Raw genomic sequence first — 18110 nt, 5'->3', positions numbered from 1 at the left:
ACTTGTCTGGCGTGAATGTTACTTGCCACTTATCAGCCCAAGCCTGGATGTTGTCCAGGTCTTGCTGCATGCGGGCATGGACAGCTTCATTATCTGAGGGGTTGCGAATGGAACTGAACACTGTGCAATCATCAGCGAGGCCCATTTCTGACCTTATGATGCAGGGAAGGTCATTGATGAAGCAGTTAAAGATGGTTGGGCTGAGGACACTGCCCTGAGGAACTCCTGCAGCAATATCCTGGGGCTGAGATGATTGGCCTCCAACAACCACTACCATCTTCCTTTGCGCTAGGTATGACTCCAGCCACTGGAGAGCTTTCCCCCTAATTCCCATTGACTTCAATTTTACTAGGGCTCCTTGGTGCCTCACTCATTCAAATGCTGCCTTGATGTCAAGGGCAGTCACTCTCACCTCACCTCTGGAATTCAGCTCTTTTGTCCATGTTTGGACCAAGGCTGTAATGAGGTCTGGAGCCGAGTGGTCCTGGCGGAACCCAAACTGAGCATCGGTGAGCAGGTTATTGGTGAGTAAGTGCCGCTTGATAGCACTGTCGATGACACCTTCCATCACTTTGCTGATGATTGAGAGTAGACTGATGGGGCGGTAATTGGCCGGATTGGATTTGTCCTGCTTTTTGTGGACAGGACATACCTGGGCAATTTTCCACATTGTCGGATAGATGCCAGTGTTGTAGCTGTACTGGAAGAGTTTGGCTAGAGACGCGGCTAGTTCTGGAGCACAAGTCTTCAGCACTATAGCCGGGATGTTGTTGGGGCCCATAGCCTTTGCTGTATCCGGTGCACTCAGCCATTTCTTAATATCACGTGGAGTGAATCGAATTGGCTGAAGACTGGCTTCTGTGATGGTGGGGATATCGGGAGGAGGCCGAGATGGATCATCCACTCGGCATTTCTGGCTGAAGATAGTTACAAACGCTTCAGCCTTGTCTTTTGCACTCACGTGCTGGACTCTGCCATCATTGAGGATGGGGATGTTTACAGAGCCTCCTCCTCCCGTTAGTTGTTTAATTGTCCACCAGCATTCATGACTGGATGTGGCAGGACTGCAGAGCTTTGATCTGATCTGTTGGTTGTGGAATCGTTTAGCTCTGGCTATAGTATGTTGCTTCCGCTGTTTAGCATGCATGTAGTCCTGAATTGTAGCTTCACCAGGTTGGCACCTCATTTTTAGGTACGCCTGGTGCTGCTCCTGGCATGCTCTTCTACACTCCTCATTGAACCAGGGTTGATCTCTGGCTTGTTGGTAATGGTAGCGTGAGGAATATGCCGGGCCATGAGGTTACAGATTGTGCTGGAATACAATTCTGCTGCTGCTGATGTCCTACAACATCTCATGGATGCCCAGTTTTGAGCTGCTAGATCTGTTCTGAATCTACTCCATTTAGCACAGTAGGAGTGCCACACAACACGTTGGATGGTGTCCTCAGTGCGAAGACAGGACTTCGTCTCCACGAAGACTGTGCGGTGGTCACTCCTACCAATACTGTCATGGACAGATGCATCTACAACAGGTAGATTGGTGAGGACAGCAATGATTATGCTGTTAAAGATTAGAGGAAGATGGCTAGACGTTTTCTTGTTTGGCATTGCTATTACCTGCTTGTTTAACATAACCAATTACCACCCAATCAGCCACCTCGCAATCATCAGTAATGTGATAGAAGGAGTCATCAATAGTACCAACAAGCAATACCTACTCCCCAATAACCTACCAAATCTCAGGTTAGGTTCCACCAGAACCACTCTGCTCCAAACTTCATCACATCCTTGATCCAGGCATAGATCCAAGAACTGAAGGCCAGAGGAGAGGTGAGAGTAGCTACCCTTACCATCAAGGTAGTTTTCAACTAAGTATGGCATCAAGGAACCCTAGCAAAACTGAGGTCAGTGCAGGACAATGACCTTCCCTCTGTGATGGAGGAGTGAGGGATGTACCAGGCTATGAGGTTACAGTTTGTGGTGGTATAAAATTCTGCTGGCTAGATTTGGCTGCTAGATCGGTCCTTGGTTTGTCCCAAGGCAGTGTGTCTTTTACAAGCCTTGTGAAACAATGATATGCTTGAAAACAAAGTGTACAAAATGAAGTATATCTGAAAAGCCTAGATAATGACTACAGCGGACGACAAAATGGATACACTGCATACAATGACCACAATATATAATTCATAGCAAATACTGAAAAATAAATCTTATCAACAATTTCATATTTGAAAAACTTTAAAATATTTGTGCTTCAAGAATCTATGGTGGTCATGTGCCACTTTAAATATATATTTTCAGTCAACACAGTCCATCCACAAATAGTGTAAATGTATTTTACTGTTAAAATAATTTAACATGGAAACTTGTATTGCATTGCAGCACGTTTATATACTTTTATGATACTCAAAATAAAACTAGATTTTCTCCGACTATGTACTGGGTTTTTAGTCTCTCGCTTGTTCCGTTTTTGATACTAAAACTAGTTGTTGTAACTCCAGCATGAGGAGGCTTCAGAAGAGAAGCGAGGGGGAAAATTGCTTTGGCCTCCCAGAAAACAAACTCCCTGTGCACTGAAGAATCTGAAAGCAGAGCTGTCAGCGTCAGGGAAAGATGAAGGGCGAGCTTGATAATCAAAAGGAGTGAGAGAGGTGGCCAATTCACTTAAACATGGGATGACATTCCCCCTTTCACTAACTTTGTTGGAAAACGTTAATATGAGTGCAAAATGGGAAACCCCTTTTTTCACTCGTGCTAAAAAAGGAGGGATTTCACCTCTCGGAGCTGTATGTGTGTGTGTTTTTTTTTAAAAGAGTTTTTTTTTGGTATAAACATGCTAACATGTTTATACCAAAAAACAGTGAGATGACATACAGCAAAAGGCACCGAGCCACTCTGAGCAGTGGAGCTTTTCTTGGAGTGAGGAACACTAGAGGGTGCCACTGAAGAGTGCAGAAAAGCTATGTTCACTCTTGTTTGATTTCATTTCCTTATCACATACCACATATATTTTTTAAAAAATTCCTCCTGGAAACATAGAAATTAAAGCAATTGAACTCAGCTGGAGGCAAAATGAAACAACATGCGATCCAGGGAGTGCGGGGAGGGAAGATGCAGAGTGTTGGGCTTGCAGTAACAGCCACGACCCAAAGCGGAGCGAAAAGTTTCCAAGTTCAATTAAGAGACGAGCTGATTGGTAAATGACGACAAACTTTTTTTTTTAAAAACACTGTTTTATTCCGAATATGGCTTCGGGCGATGAGTTTCGTTTCTCTGTGGTTGATCTGATCTTCATCTGGCTCGGTCTGGCCACTTTTCTCATCGACGTTGGGACCGATGTCTGGGTCGTGGTCTCCTTCTTCTTGGCAGGAGATTATTTCTGGGGCGGCACCGTGTTATTTCTGGTGCTCCTTTGCTCGGCGGTGGTTCAGCTGTTCAGCTGGTGCTGGTTTGTTGGAGATCAAGACGAGCTAAAGAGACTTTCCAGTTCCGTACGTCTCCCAGAATTGAAGACCCCCGGGGGAGGAGACCGTGGTATGGGGTTGTTACACTGGCTGCAACTGGGATTCCTGGTCAGGTCAGTACCTCAACAACAACAACTTGCATTTATGTAGCGCCTTTAACCTAGTAAAACGTCCCAAGACGCTGCACAGGAGCTTTATCAAAAAAAAAAATTGACATGGAGCCACATAAGAAGATATTAGGTCAAGTGACCAAAAGCTTGGGCAAAGAGGTAGGTTTCAAGGAGTTTCTTAAAGGAGGAGAGAGTGTGAGGTTTAGGGAGGGAATTCCAGTGTGATTAAAATCAGGGATGCCCAAGAGGCAAGAATGGGAGGAGTGCAGAAATCTCGGAGGGTCGTAGGGCTGGAGGAGGTTACAGGGATAGGAAGGGTCAAGGCCATGGGAGGGATTTGAAAACAAGGATGGGAATTTTGAAATTGAGGCATTCCTGGACCGGGAGCCAATACAGGTCGACGAGCACAGGGGTGACGGGTGAACGAGACTTGGTGCGAGTTAGGATACGGGCAGCAGAGTTTTGGATGAACTCAAGTTTATGGAGGGTGGAAAATGGAAAGCCGGCCAGGAAAGCATGGGAATAGTCAAGTCTAGAGGTAACAAAGGGTTTCAGCAGCAGATGAGCAGAGGTAGGGGTGGAGACGGGTGATATTACGGAGGTGAAGTAGGCGGTCTTGGTGATGGAGCAGATATGGAGTTGGAAGCTCATCTCAGGGTCAAATAGGATGCAAAGGTTGCGAACGATCTGGTTCAGCCTTAGACAGTGGCCAGCGGTGGGGATCGAAGACAATAGCTTCGGCCGTCCCAATATTTAGTTGGAAGAAATTTTTGCTCATCCAGTACTGGATGTTGGACAAGCAGTGTGACAAATCAGAGACAGCGGAGGGGTCGAGAGAGGTGGTGGTGAGGTCGAACTGGGTGCCGTCAGTGTACATGTGGAACCTGATTGGTGACATCATTCAAAAACCTAAGGGCAGCATCAGGGGCGGATACAGACAGAGTAAAAGAGGCAGAGAGAACAAATTGGGCATCAGGGCAGCACCATAACATATGGGGAAAGAGGGTCAGCACTAGTTCGAAACAGAGGGAGAAAAAGCCTGTTGCAAAAGACAGGAGGCAGGGGGAAGAGAGACATAACCCAAGGGGGAAGAAAAAGAATAAGGCAGGGAGGGACTGGTGAAAAAAGAAATGGGCAGAGAAAGAGAGAGAGACATGGACAAAGTATGGGAAAGCAGGAATTAAAAAGAGGGAGGGGGTTTTGAGACAGAATGGGACCAAGGAGGCTGGGGTAGTGAAATACTACATTGGGGGAGAGGAAAGAATTAGGAACATCAGATGGCTCAGGGGGTAGCTAAAACTCAGTGGCCCCAAATTTGATCTGTTGAGTTCGCTGGTCTCAGCTGGGGTGATGTGCTACCATTGGCCTCACCATCCCTGGGTTAAAGGGGGTGGGTGGCAGCTTTAACAAAGGGTTGCTCTTTCTTGATCAATCCAAGTGACCCTTGCTGGAGGTGCACATGTTGTGAGGCCAGCACTGGGCTTGGCTGTGATGCCTCATCTGTGAGGGAATAGTCTACTGACATTCACTATCTTAGAATAATGGCCACTTGGACGAGATACTGGGGGCTTCCTGGCACCTGTGGAAAGTACCCCAGCCATGAGTTAATGGTCCCAGGAGAAAAGGAGGGAAAAAGCGGCAAAATTGGTGAAAAAAGTACATTCAAATAGATACATAAGATATCTTTTGTTGACCAGAAAGGATGGGAAACAAAGACTGGTTTCACATTCGCTCCTATAAATCTATAGACGACCGATAACAGTTACACAAAGACGACAATTCATTTATCTCACTTGATTCAACTTTTTGGTAGAAACTGTCACCTATCACAATGCGTCTCACTGTAAACAAGTAACACCAGTTCCATTAATTTAAATGGAGCTGCGTTTGCATTATCATTATTGTGCGTTTCTTCCTGGCTGTGACCCCCGTCCTTCCCACTCATTTTGTTCCACTCTCTCTCTTCCCCTTTCCATCTGTGTCTCTCCATTTCCTTTTAACAATACTATTACACCCGTCCAGGCAGCAGATTTAAGCCAGTTCTTATCAACTTCATAATGTAAATAATTCTAGAATGTAAATAATTCGAGAACACACCCTGGGACAGTTGTGCAGTAATGTATCCAGACATTTATTGCCCTTTGAGTGAAGATGTTCCAAATATAGTTATTAGATTTACTTTTCACTAGTTTAAATTAACATTCCCTGGTCCTACTCCCTTAGGTTACTTTAAAAGTAATATTCTAGGATTGTCTTAACTGTACCATTCAATATTTTACCTTGATATGGTCCCCAGTCTTTCTACATGGTGGAGCTTGAGACTGTGTTCTTGGCAGTCAGCTACAGGGTTTATTGGCAGTGGTGGCCCCGTCTGCCCTTTCAGGTGGACCTGAAAGATCTCGTGGCACTATTTCAAAGAGCAGGGGAGTTCGTTCCAGCGTCCTGGCTAATATTTAATCCCTCAATCAACATCACTGAAACAGATAATCTGGTCAGTTATCTCATTTTTGGGACCTTGCTGTGCGCAATTTGACTGCCATGTTTCCTACATTACAACAGTGACTACATTTCAAAAATACTTAATTGGCGGTAAAGTGCTTTAGGATGTCCTGAGTTTGTGAAAGGCGCTAAATAAACAGAAGTTCTTTTTCTTTAAGACAAGGCTGCCCAAAGATGGGTTGTAATTTATCAGAAGAAGAAACTTATTCAAAGGGAAACTTGCCATTCAGTTGTATAGAATTGCATTACTTTGGAGGTGGTGTAGAGAACGGCCACAAGGCTGATCCCTACTGTTAGAAGATTGAAAGGAGGCTACAAGATATTTAACAGTACAGAAAAGGTACACTATATTAATTTAGGACTGAAGTCAAAGTTCGTCACACAAAGTGATTAACATCTGGGCCAGGTTTTGAGTAAAGGTGAAGATATAGGAATAATTTAAGAAATAGTTGGATGCTGCAATAAGGAACTGTAGGTTTTTCTAGATTGATGAATGAGGATAAGCTGATTGACCTTCCTCACCAATATCTAGAGACCTACACAACAGAAGGTGAAAGATGCACCAGGTTGTTAATTTATCAATTTAATTTTGTTCCATTCAGGTACGTAGCAGCACTGGAGCTGGGATTCCAAGTGTACAAAGGAAAGGACACCACGGGCTTCCAGTATGCCATTTATCTGGTCAGCGATATCAGCATGTTACGACTCTTCGAGACCATTTTTGAAAGCGCTCCTCAACTCACACTTATGCTGTACATCATTATCCAGAAGAACCGGGTGGAGCTTTACCAGTGTAAGTGCTAAGTGCTGCAGTAAGCAGGTCAAAACTTCCCTCACCCGCCTTTTTGTGAAACAGAAACCTTAAGAGGGCAACTGTATATCAGTTGCACAACCAAGAACAAGTCAACAGCATTTTGTTAATTTTTTTTGTAAAACGATATTAAGGTTGTAATGATTCTAAAAAGCAGCTTTATATAATTGCATCTTTCAAAACCAGTTTGATCCAACAGGCCCATAGTAAGTATCCACTTGAATGGATATTCAAAAATAGCCAGTAGCATGAGCTGTGCAAATTGAAAGCCTTAATGAACCAGTTAACTTGATTGGGGGGGGGGGGGACCAGGACCTTGGAGCTAACCTCCTGAGAATGGACATAGAATTCTGTTTGAGGGCACAAGTTGTGCTTTCTATTCACAAGGGAGATCCTAGCGAGACCAGAAACTGAGAAATCTCGCTGATATGGATAGCTGTTAAGTGACATATTTATTGGAATTCATGCACGCACAAAACGGGCAAAGCGCACTTTGGAATTCGAGTTTTCTTTAGCAGGCTTTGTTTTAATTTTTTTTTCTGATGTCACCTCATTTTTAAGTTCACTTTAGTTAAGAGACCCCTAATTGTAAATTCTATTGAATTGTATTTTACCGTTGGTGTTTCAGTTCTCATTTTGCATTGTGTTCTCATTTTGTTATATTTCTGTGTTACAATTGCCTTTAAAAACCCACCAGTACGTCCCCTCCTTCCGTCTGTCATTGACTACACACCCCGCTGTGCACTGGCCTCCCGCAACTTACTTGTCCCAAAGGGATCCCGATCAGCCCCTCACTATGGTCGACGTCAGAGCACAACAGGGATTTCAAAGGATTTCAAGATTCTATGGTAAAATGGAAACCCCACCCTTTGCAGTTCTCACTTGGTGCCATTGACTGACATAAATGGGAGAGCGAAATTCCATTTAAAGGAAGACAGCTACCTAAAGCACATGACAAATTAAAACTCGCACAGGAACTCTTGCATCAAAAACCTGACAACAGTTACTCAACACAGATTTGCTTCCACATATAAAAACACAATACTTCACTTTTCAGACCAATCTCTTTCATAATAGACATAACTAAATCTTTTGAGAACTACACCACTGCTGTTTTCCCACAGTTTTGTAACTATTTTAAAAAGTTCGACACTTCCCCTGCCCACTCCTTCGCAAAATCATCATCTCTCCTTTCCTGAGGGTTTTGTTACCGGAGATCAGTTCCAAGGAGCCCAGTTCTTCTCTCATGTCCTTCACATGGAAGCCCAGAAACATTGTCAGCAGGCTATATGACTGTGAGGCATCATAGCCAAAACCAGTCCTATCCTCACACGCAAACATTTTCCAACAAGAGTCGCTGGATGATGATCCCCAGCTAATTTGCCCCCTCCTTCCACCAACAGGGAGAAAGAGAAGAGAACGTTAGGTGAAAAATAAGTGATTCATATACTCAGAGCTCCATAACTTTGTTCTTCCTTAAGTGAACAGGGGTTCTTTTAGTGACATTTGTAACTTAAGTAAATGCGTAACAGGTTAGGGGCTGATGAAATGGTACTTGGAGGCTGGTTTCTTAGTGAAATTGCACAATAGTAGACTCCTTGTGCACATTATATAGTAATTGTCAAGTATTTGATAAACTAAAAATTTTACTCTTATGGTTGAAATAGTACTATTCCCTTTAAAGGGGTTATCTTGTGAATCAGAGTATGGCAGTTTTTCAAAACAAATCTTAGTCTCTATTAAATGAAATGTTTAAGCAAGAAAGTGTGATGAACCTTTCCGTGCATCCTCCACTCACTAGATATTGTTCCAATTTCCACAGATTTCTCCATTGTGGCCTCTTTTCTCTCCATTGCCTGGGCAGTCCTGGATTTTCACCAGTCCCTACGCACGTCTCTTTCTGACAAAATGCGCCTTAGATTCAAGTCCGCGGTGTCTTATTTCCTGTGTAACCTGCTGCTCATCTGTCCCAGGATTGTCAGCATTGCCCTGTTTGCAACCATATTCAGACACTATGCCCTCTTGCACTTTGCTCTCATTTGGCTGCCCATGTTCTTTTGGGCATGGCAGCAAGGCACAACCTTCATGAACAGCCTTCCCGAAGAGGTCTTCTACAGGGGTACAGTGGCAGTGATCTTGTATTTCATCTGGCTTAATATTTCTGAGGGGAAAACGAAAATCAGACAGATTATCTATCACTCATTCATGGTAGTTGATTGCGGGATTTTAGTTGGATCTTGGTGGCTCTATAGAGACCCAGTTTTAACTGCTGCCTACACGTTACAACTCCTTATTGCTATACCATCATCATATTTTGTTGGCATAATCATAAAGTACATTTATTACAAGTATCTTCATCCCACTGTCACAACACACCGCGCGCTAACAACTGATGAAACAGACAGCTTACAAGAGGATGGATTCCGATCGATTTGCGAGAGCAGACCTTTGATAAACAAGAGGATGAAAATACTTTCCAACAGTTTTTACTCTCCTAAACCTGAGGAAAACAGACTCGACTCTAAAATAGAGGAAACTAAAATCTAAAGCAAAGATCCAACATTCCGTTGAATGTCGATTTACACAAAGGTTTTTGCTCTGCCTTGAAGCTTTATGTTGGATTTACTTCAGGTCAAAATGCACTATGGGGGCACATTTCAGTTGGAATGCATACAGCAGGAGCAGATCTTTATATTTAAATAATGTGTGTTTACATTTCCCCCTTTTCTCCTGCCATTCTCAGGTGAGCCTACACAATGGGTGCCAGCAGACAATTCAACCACAGAGGGCATTGCAGCAGAGCCTCATCCATCTTACATGGGGGATCAGCCCTCCCCCCACCCCCTTTTAGCCCGGGCACTGGGGCCACTTGTAGCATCCCTACTGCTCTCTCAGTTAGCTCAGGTCTTCTGGAGTTAAAAATATCTAACTCATTCCCTAGGGACAACCTAAACCTGATAGTAAACAGTGTGGAAATCTGATCATGTGGTTCACAGCTTAGGTCAAATATTCAATTGGAAGACACAACATTCATGTTCTGCACTGGTAGGACAAAGGAATACTCTTGGCTGCTTGTTCAAAAGTGAAAATTACCTGCCATATGGTTGAGTAAGCCTATTTTCTTGTAATACTTCACCTTTGTTAATTGTTTTGAAGATTAGCTTATATTATACATTGACACAGTCTAGCCATTAAATAACTCTATAATGGCCAATTTCTGAGTTATTTAATAACCCATTTAATTAAAATCAGCATCCAAGAATGAAGATGCTAACTTTGAGTCAATGAAGGGGAGCTCCTCTGATGATTACCTAGTGTGGTCTAAGCCAACAGACCAAGAAAAATTACACAGAAATTACAACACAGAAATAGGCCATTAGGCCAAACCGCATGAGCAGTAACCCATGTGCCCTTACCCTATTTCCATATCCCTTTATTCTCCTTTCCTTCAATCACCTATCTAACCTATTCTTAAATATTGACATGATCTCTGCTTCAATCATTAACTCTGGTGATGCATGCTGTAGAATCACAACCCTCTAAACAGAAAAACATTTCTCCTGCTCTCTGTCCTAAATCTCTTGCATCTATGCCCCCTCAATCACTGGAAACAATCAGTTTCTATCTACCCTGTTCAGTCCCTTCATAATCTTATGAAATCACCCCTTAATCTTCTCTGTTCTAATGAAAATGGCCCCAGTTTTTCAAGTCATCTTCTTATTTGTATTAACTCATACCAGGCAGCATCCTAGTGAATCTGTGCTGTTCCCTCTCTATTGCCTCAACATCCTTTCCATAGTGTGGAGCCCAAAACTGCACATAGACTTTTATATCTACCTCTCGCCATGAAACCTGTCATTGCATTATCTTTTTTAATGGCATCATGCACTTAATGAACAAACTTGGATTTTTATGGTATCTTTCATAATGCCAGGATGCCCTAAAGCGCTTCACAGTCAATGAAATACTTTTGAAGTTCAGTCACTGTTACGATGGTGGAAGATGCAGTAGCTGATTTGCACACAGCAAAATCCCACAAACAGCAATGAAATAAATGACCAGAAAATCTGTTTTAGTGATGTTGGTTGAGGGATAAATGTTTGCCAGGATAGCAAGGAATGTTGATACTAAATTAGGGGTCATGGCAAACTGTGAGTAAGAATGCAGGTGATTGCAGGAAGATATAGACAGGTTAGCAGAATGGGCACATAGGCGGCAAATGCAGTTTAATATAGACAAATTTTGAGTAGCAATTTTAGGAAAAAGAACAGTGGAAGGAACTATGCCGTAAATGGCAAAGACTCTTAGCAGACTGAAGAAACAGAGCGCTATGCATGCAGGTACATAGATCTTTAAAAGGTGGGAGTGAATGTAAACAAGGTCATAAAAAGGCAAGTGGAATTTTGGGTTTTAGAATTGGGGTACAGAACATAACAGCAAAAATGTGATGTCACATTGGTTAGGCCACAAATGTCCTTTAATGTCTTGTGAACCTGAATCCACAAATCCCTCTGATGATCCACACTTCTATGATTCTATTGCAGGCAATTGGGACTAGCTTAGTGGTATAAACTGGGCGACATGGACATGTTGGGCCGAAGGGCCTGTTTCCATGTTGTAAACTTCTATGATTCTATCCAGCTTTCCCCAATTCAAAATAAAAAAATTTTTTTAAACGTACCACCTCACATACTGACAGAATTCCATCTGCCCATTGCACCATCTTATCAATATCGTCTTGCAGCTTCCCTTGGTCCTCAGAATTATTTACTATGCCTATTTCAGTATCATCTGCAAATTGACACTACTTCCTCTAGTCCTACATTCAAATTATTGATATACGCAGTGAACAGAAGCAGTCTTAGAACAGAACCCTGTGGGACACCGCTACCTACTTCCAACCACACAAGAAACTGCCCTTAACTTCTCACTTTTTCCACATTTTTAACCAGTTTTTAATCTAATACGCTACAGTTTCCCTAATTCCATGCCCCTTGATCTTCTCCAAGTTTCCTGTGTAGTACTTTTTCAAAGGCTTTCTGAAAATCCACGTACAACCACATCCACTGCAATTGCCCCATCCACCATATAAGTTACATCCTCAAAGTTCCCAGGTTCGATCCCTAGTTGGTGCTGAGTTAGCTGAGCTCAGTTGGAAAAGCACACAAATTGGCCTCAGTAACTCTGGGCCAAGCAGATGGGAAAAACATACTAATCAGCCAGGGCTCTCACTCTCAATTGTTAGCCAGTGATCGCTGCTGGAAAATGTATGGATGGATGTTGGACAGGGTTAGGCTGGTTGTTGCCTCCAGGATAGAAACAGGAGAAAATTGAGAGAGAAACTATATTCCTTCTTTAACAAAAAAAAATCAGAGGAGACTGAGCGGCAGAGCGGCTGATGTCAGCTGAGCATGACAGGGTGTGCAAGGCCTGATGTTTCACCGAGTCTTGAGGGCGCATGGCAATGCCCACAGGGGGCATTACTGCTAATATTTAAGAGACTTTTCATCAGCCACATCTCTGAGATTTAAAGTACTTCCCAATAGACATGCCCCTTCCATTTTAGGTAGGCAATGATAGCAATTCTAGAGATTGAAATATGAAATAAAAATAGAACATGTTAGAAATACAGAGGTCAGTCAGCAACTAAGAAAAAGACAGGTTAACGTTTTGAGTGTAACCTTCCATTAGAGCTCATTATGACAAATGCTTAATGTTCCAGATGGGAACAATTTTTCTCTCAGACACTGATTGAGCTGTTGTGTATTTCTCTTTTTATTATAAGCATGTACAACAGTAAGAAAGTTAGAAGATTGTATTTTGTCACGAACTAAAAAATTAGCATAGTACAGTCAGCTATAAACTTTAAGAGTTCAGCAAAAACAATTTTAAAATGTCATCCTTAAATCTGTCATGATGCCCCCAAGAGAGATGTACACATTTCAAGTTACTGATGCAGAGCTGGTACTGTATAATCAGTTACAAAATTAGGCAACTAAATTGGAATGTATTATTCAGTGGGGCTCCCTTGATGGATCAGAGCAAAAATCATCATCTCTCCGCTACAGGGTGGAAAGGTACAAGTCTCAATCCCTGGTTTGTGCTGAGTTAGCTGATCTCAGCCAGGAAAACAGGATAGCACCACAAGTAGCTGCAGCACTCTGGGCTTGGAGTGGGAAAATTGGATGGGGGTTTCTGGCAGTGCCCCGACAGATGAGGAAGAGATCAGGCTGGACTGTGATGTCCTCCATAGTCGGATAGCCTGCCAATAGTCGCAATCAAGACATGCACAAGCAGAACAGCGACTTGAGTGAGGTACAGTGCTGTTAGGAAGGGAGTTCCAGGATTTTGACCCAGCGACGATGAAGGAACGGCGATATATTTGCAAGTCAGGATGGTGTGTGACTTGGAGGGGAACATGCAGGTGGTACTGTTCCCATGTGCCAGCTGCCCTTGTCCTTCTAGGTGGTAGAGGTCACAGGTCTGGGAGGTGTGATCATCTAATTTGGAGAATGTGACAAATGTTTTGCAATGACTGAACAAATGAATAGCCAGTTTACATATGAACAGTAAAATGTTATGATATTCATTCAGGGTCATGTTAACAGATTATGTGCAAATACAGTGGTAAATGGAGTGGGGAATATTTCCTTTATGTATGCTGTGGCAAGTGATACTCTCATTTCTAAAGAATGCATTTATGATTTTGCTACATACTGCATGCAGAGGAAATCGCCCCTTTCTCTCACCAAGGCCACTGAATCCATTTATAGTGACTCCATGTGTTCAGATATTTGACGACCAGTGTATTTGCCATTAGAAGCACAAATACTGAAATTGAAACGTTCTATAGATACAGTAGTTTAAATTAATGGAGACCCTCACTACTTTTCACTCAGAAAATTAAGTATTAGCATTAACTGGACCACAGAAATGTGGTTCTGATTTAGTTAGTTTGAATAGCTGACAATTTGAGATTCATGAAGCATAAATGCGTACTGGGTTTTAGTCTGTGCAGCCCGTGAATGTGCTGGATGCCTCTGAAGTCTGCTTCATTAAACAGCTTCTCATCCCGTACTTAATGTTTCAGCAGGATCAGCTGTTCTTATTTTTATAAATAAATTATATGTATATGTATTTGAAATTTAGCAACTAAATTTCAAAAGTTGTATTTATTCTTTAAATGTATAAGCCATCCAATTAACACAGCAGCCAGATGCCACTGGTAGTTATGATGGCTATTGTGATGCTGTTTGAATCATAGCATTAGTTACGTTAGTTTAGTTTTAGAAGGGGAGATTCAGAAGCTGGATCGATATCTCCACACAGTTCAGGAGGGTGCCGAGTCCTCTGATCGCAGGTGGGTTGGTGCTACAACTAGCCTCAGCACTCTTGGGATGAAGAGAGAACAGCAAGCCACGATTCCTGCTTCAGATTCATCCAGCGAACCCAGAATGTGCACATGTATAGATATCAAGTGGGGAGAGTATTGGGTTCAGCTGGAATTACACTTGCAGTTGAATAGCCGTGTGGCATTCATTGTCCAGGCTCACATTAATGAGGATCAAACTACACACCATCTGCGAGAAAAGCATATCAGCTTTAATAAATAAATGTGACTTTTTGCTATTATTGTGTGCAAGCAGCCACCTAATTTGTACCTCATAATTGGGAGACTATGAAGAGATTAATGTATTCACTATTGAATATTAATAGGAATTGGCATAAGATTAGTAGCATGGCATATGCACAAATTGTAACATGCTACTGGACACCAAAGTAATTATTTTTCAGTCACCATTCAAGAGTGAAGTCATCTCCTGACAGCAACAGAGCTTCATTTGGGACTCAGAAAAACAAAGGCAGAGGGGGAAACTGTTCTTGTAAACAATAAATAGAGAAAAGCATTTTCAGAAAACCATGAAGTCGTCAGAACACTTGCTTTCAAACTTGTGATTTGTAAGAATGCAGATTCATTAGCACTGATGAAAAAGTTGCAGCCAATCTTCATGTACCTACGGTAATGTTTTTTTTAACGCTACTCAAGCAGCTAATGAGACATTTTTTTAAAAATAAGTCACCAAGATAAAGCACCAAGGCCAATCATGCAGGACACAATAAGCATTATAATATTAAAAGTGAAGACAAGGGACAAGGTAGATTTGAATGCAGTGAATTGGAGATCTACTTGGCTTTTAAAAGCTTGAATGTTGGAGAAAGGAGCAAAGTCTTGAGACGAAGATGGTTTGCTCAGGTGAGAGTTTTTGGGAAAGTATGAGTTCAAGTAGGAAACCATTTCTCAATTTCAACACCGAGGAGGTAGAGGAGGAAAATGTAGTATTGTTCAGAGAAGCGATAATCATAGAAACAATCACACATAAGTGGGCATCATGATGCCATCTGTGAAATTGCACACAAGCAACTAGTTGGCACACTGGTCAGCAGCAGTATGTGTCATATCATAGCCTACGCAAGTATCAACATGCACAGGCTCTGACAACACTAAGCTCACAGTAACAACTGTGTAGCAACAATGACCCCTGCCATTGATGCTGGTCCATCAGCATTAGTCACAGAAATAAATAGAGGGCCTTCTGTGTCCATTGCAGTTATCCTCCAGTGCTCCTCATTCAATTAGGAGAGGACAGCAGTACAACACATCCAAAACCAACAGAGAAGTTTGCGATAGAAGAGGAAAACACTAGTGTTATGACGCTGAAAAGACATATCCACTGACATTGCACAATTTCATAAAATAAATTCACCTTTAGTATCAGGCAGTCAGTCATTCTTCGTTTGTGCGGAACATAATGCTTCTCTCGTCTAGATATTGAGACATTCTTCCTGTCTGCAGCAGCTGACCTGCAGCTCGTTCTTGCTAAGATCTACAAAGCGACACACGAGGCAATATGTATCTACTTAATGGAGTAAGATGTGACAAAGTGGCTAAAACCCAATCTTGTGATCCCCATAGTATAAAAATTGAGTGCTGCCTTTTCAGCCTCTGGTGATATATTGCAGATGATTGCCTGTCCCTACAGGTCTTCATGCACCAGGTGGCATATCTCAGTCATGGCCTCCATGTCATGCATTAGCTTCCACCTGCATTGCTCCTCCACCATTCCCAGGTGCACTATAGCTGCTACCTGGGGTAGTGCCTGCTGAGAGTCAACAACAATAACTTGCATTTATGTAGCGCCTTCAACGGAGTAAAACGTCCCAAGGCGCTTCACAGAAGTGTTATCAAACATTTGACAATGAGCCACACGAGATATTAGGACAAAAGCTTGGTCAAATAGGTAGGTTTTGAGGAGCATCTTAAAAGGAGGAGAGAGGCAGAGACATTTTAAGGAGGGAATTCCAGAGCTTAGGACCTAGGCAGTTGAAGGCACGGCCGCCAATGGTGGAGCAATGAAAATCGGGGGCGTGCAAGAGACCAGGACTGGAGGAGCGCAGAGATCTCGGAGGGTTGTAGGGCTGGAGGAGTCATATAGCTCCCACCCTCTCCGTCTCCATCACTGCAGTATACCGACCAATGGCCACTACACTGGTGCCCTTGAGCAGGAAAGTCCTGTGCACTATTTACCTCAGACTCATGATTGTTGACATTTTCCCCTTTGTTGAGTTCACTAAAAGCTGGGTGTGACCTGGTGCAAAACACTCAATTTTACAATGCAAGTGCAAGTACAGGATGCTGCACGGATGTGTCATTAATTGTCTGTTGGCCCTTTCTCCCAATGTTTCATCACTGTTCACCTCTGCACTTTCACTAAATTTACTGAACACAAGAACTTCAGCCCCAAAGTTTCAAATGAAAGGACGGTGCAAGAAAAGACCACATTGTGAAAATTTTTTTTTGCCGAATTAAGAAGAAATAAACACTTACCCCTAGCAGAATTGAATAATTCTAAAAGTTCACTGAAAATTTTGCATACTTAAAAGTTGCCAAACCATTTGTTTTAAAAATGTTAATAGGAAATAAAATGGAAAAACTGTATTACACTTCAATTTTTAGTATTGTTTCAGTACTTGCCATACTGTGATCTCTAAACGGTTCCTAGACAAGATGCATTAACTGAGTCTTCTGGGTCAGCTGCAGTTGTATAAAGACTGACTGAAGGTTTTGTCGGGTTGCATCAGCTTTATTGGGCAAAGTCCCAGTAGCAATTGCACTATTCATTGTAAAAGACTGGGTGCCTTCGGGTAGGATGTTACCGCATTGCACTTTTATGCTGGGTATATAATGTAATAAAAGTTATTTATTTAAAACCTGTTCACAACAAATTACTTACAATGCTGGAAATATAAAGAGAAAGAAACTGAATGATGGAAATACACGGCGGGTTTTCCAACAGCCAAAAGAGAAAGACATTTTTATATTTTTCATATCTCCAGTTGGGATTCCTTTCCACTGGATTCACACTGGAAAGGTTTCAGGTGAGTACATTTAAAAGATGCACTACAATTTCAATTTTTTAAAATCAAGATTTCTTTGTCCTTATTTTAACCCTGTGGACCTTTGAGATTTTTTCCCTCTGTTATTCTAGAAAGAAAGAAAGAAATCGAGCCACCAACCTCTCAATCTGATACCATTGTGAAAAATGAGGTGGAGAATGGCTGGAGGTGGAATGCGAAAGGAACAATTATATACAACAGCACAGTCCAATCTCACTACTGTGGAACTAAACTGTCAGGACTGGTGAAAAAAAAATCATATTCTTCTGTTTTGTTTTTAACCCGAACACACTAAAAATTCAATTTTCTGATTTGGCCTTAGCAATGGAACCACACAATAATTTACAATGTGAAAACTAAAAAGGATGCCTTAGTTTTCACATCGCAAATCATTCATTTCTAGATTATACATGTATACACTATATTGTATATACACACACACACGGACTTGCTAGTAGCTAGAGTTAATTTTTTGATAGTATCCAAAGACTGCCAATTGCAGATCTGCATAAGCAGTTTTTCCATTCTGCAGATGTACCAATGACATTAATAGCAACTTGCATTTATGTAGCGCCTTTAACGTAGTAAAAAGTCCCAAGGCGCTTCACACAAGCATTATCAAACAAAATTTGACACCGAGCCACATAAGGAGGTATTAGGACAGTGAACAAAAGCTTGGTCAAAGAGGTAGGTTTTAAGGAGCGTCTTAAAAGGTGAGAGAGGTAGCGAGGCGGAGGGGTTTAGGGAGGGAATTCCAGAGCTTAGGGCCTA

General features: G+C 42.2%; 1 protein-coding gene across 1 annotated transcript; it reads left to right on the top strand.

The window, feature by feature from the left end:
- The first annotated feature begins 2976 nt into the window (after positions 1-2976).
- On the top strand, positions 2977-16892 carry LOC137342686 (XK-related protein 8-like). The gene is made up of 3 exons (XM_068006783.1): positions 2977-3577; positions 6676-6866; positions 8707-16892. Exons 1-3 carry the CDS (start codon positions 3246-3248, stop codon positions 9429-9431), a joined length of 1248 nt encoding a protein of 415 aa, XP_067862884.1. The 5' UTR covers positions 2977-3245; the 3' UTR covers positions 9432-16892.
- Positions 16893-18110: the final 1218 nt, after the last annotated feature.

The sequence above is a fragment of the Heptranchias perlo genome, chromosome 26, assembly GCF_035084215.1.
Source record: "Heptranchias perlo isolate sHepPer1 chromosome 26, sHepPer1.hap1, whole genome shotgun sequence".
Lineage (NCBI taxonomy): Eukaryota > Metazoa > Chordata > Chondrichthyes > Hexanchiformes > Hexanchidae > Heptranchias > Heptranchias perlo.
This window is presented reverse-complemented; position numbering and strand designations above follow the sequence as displayed.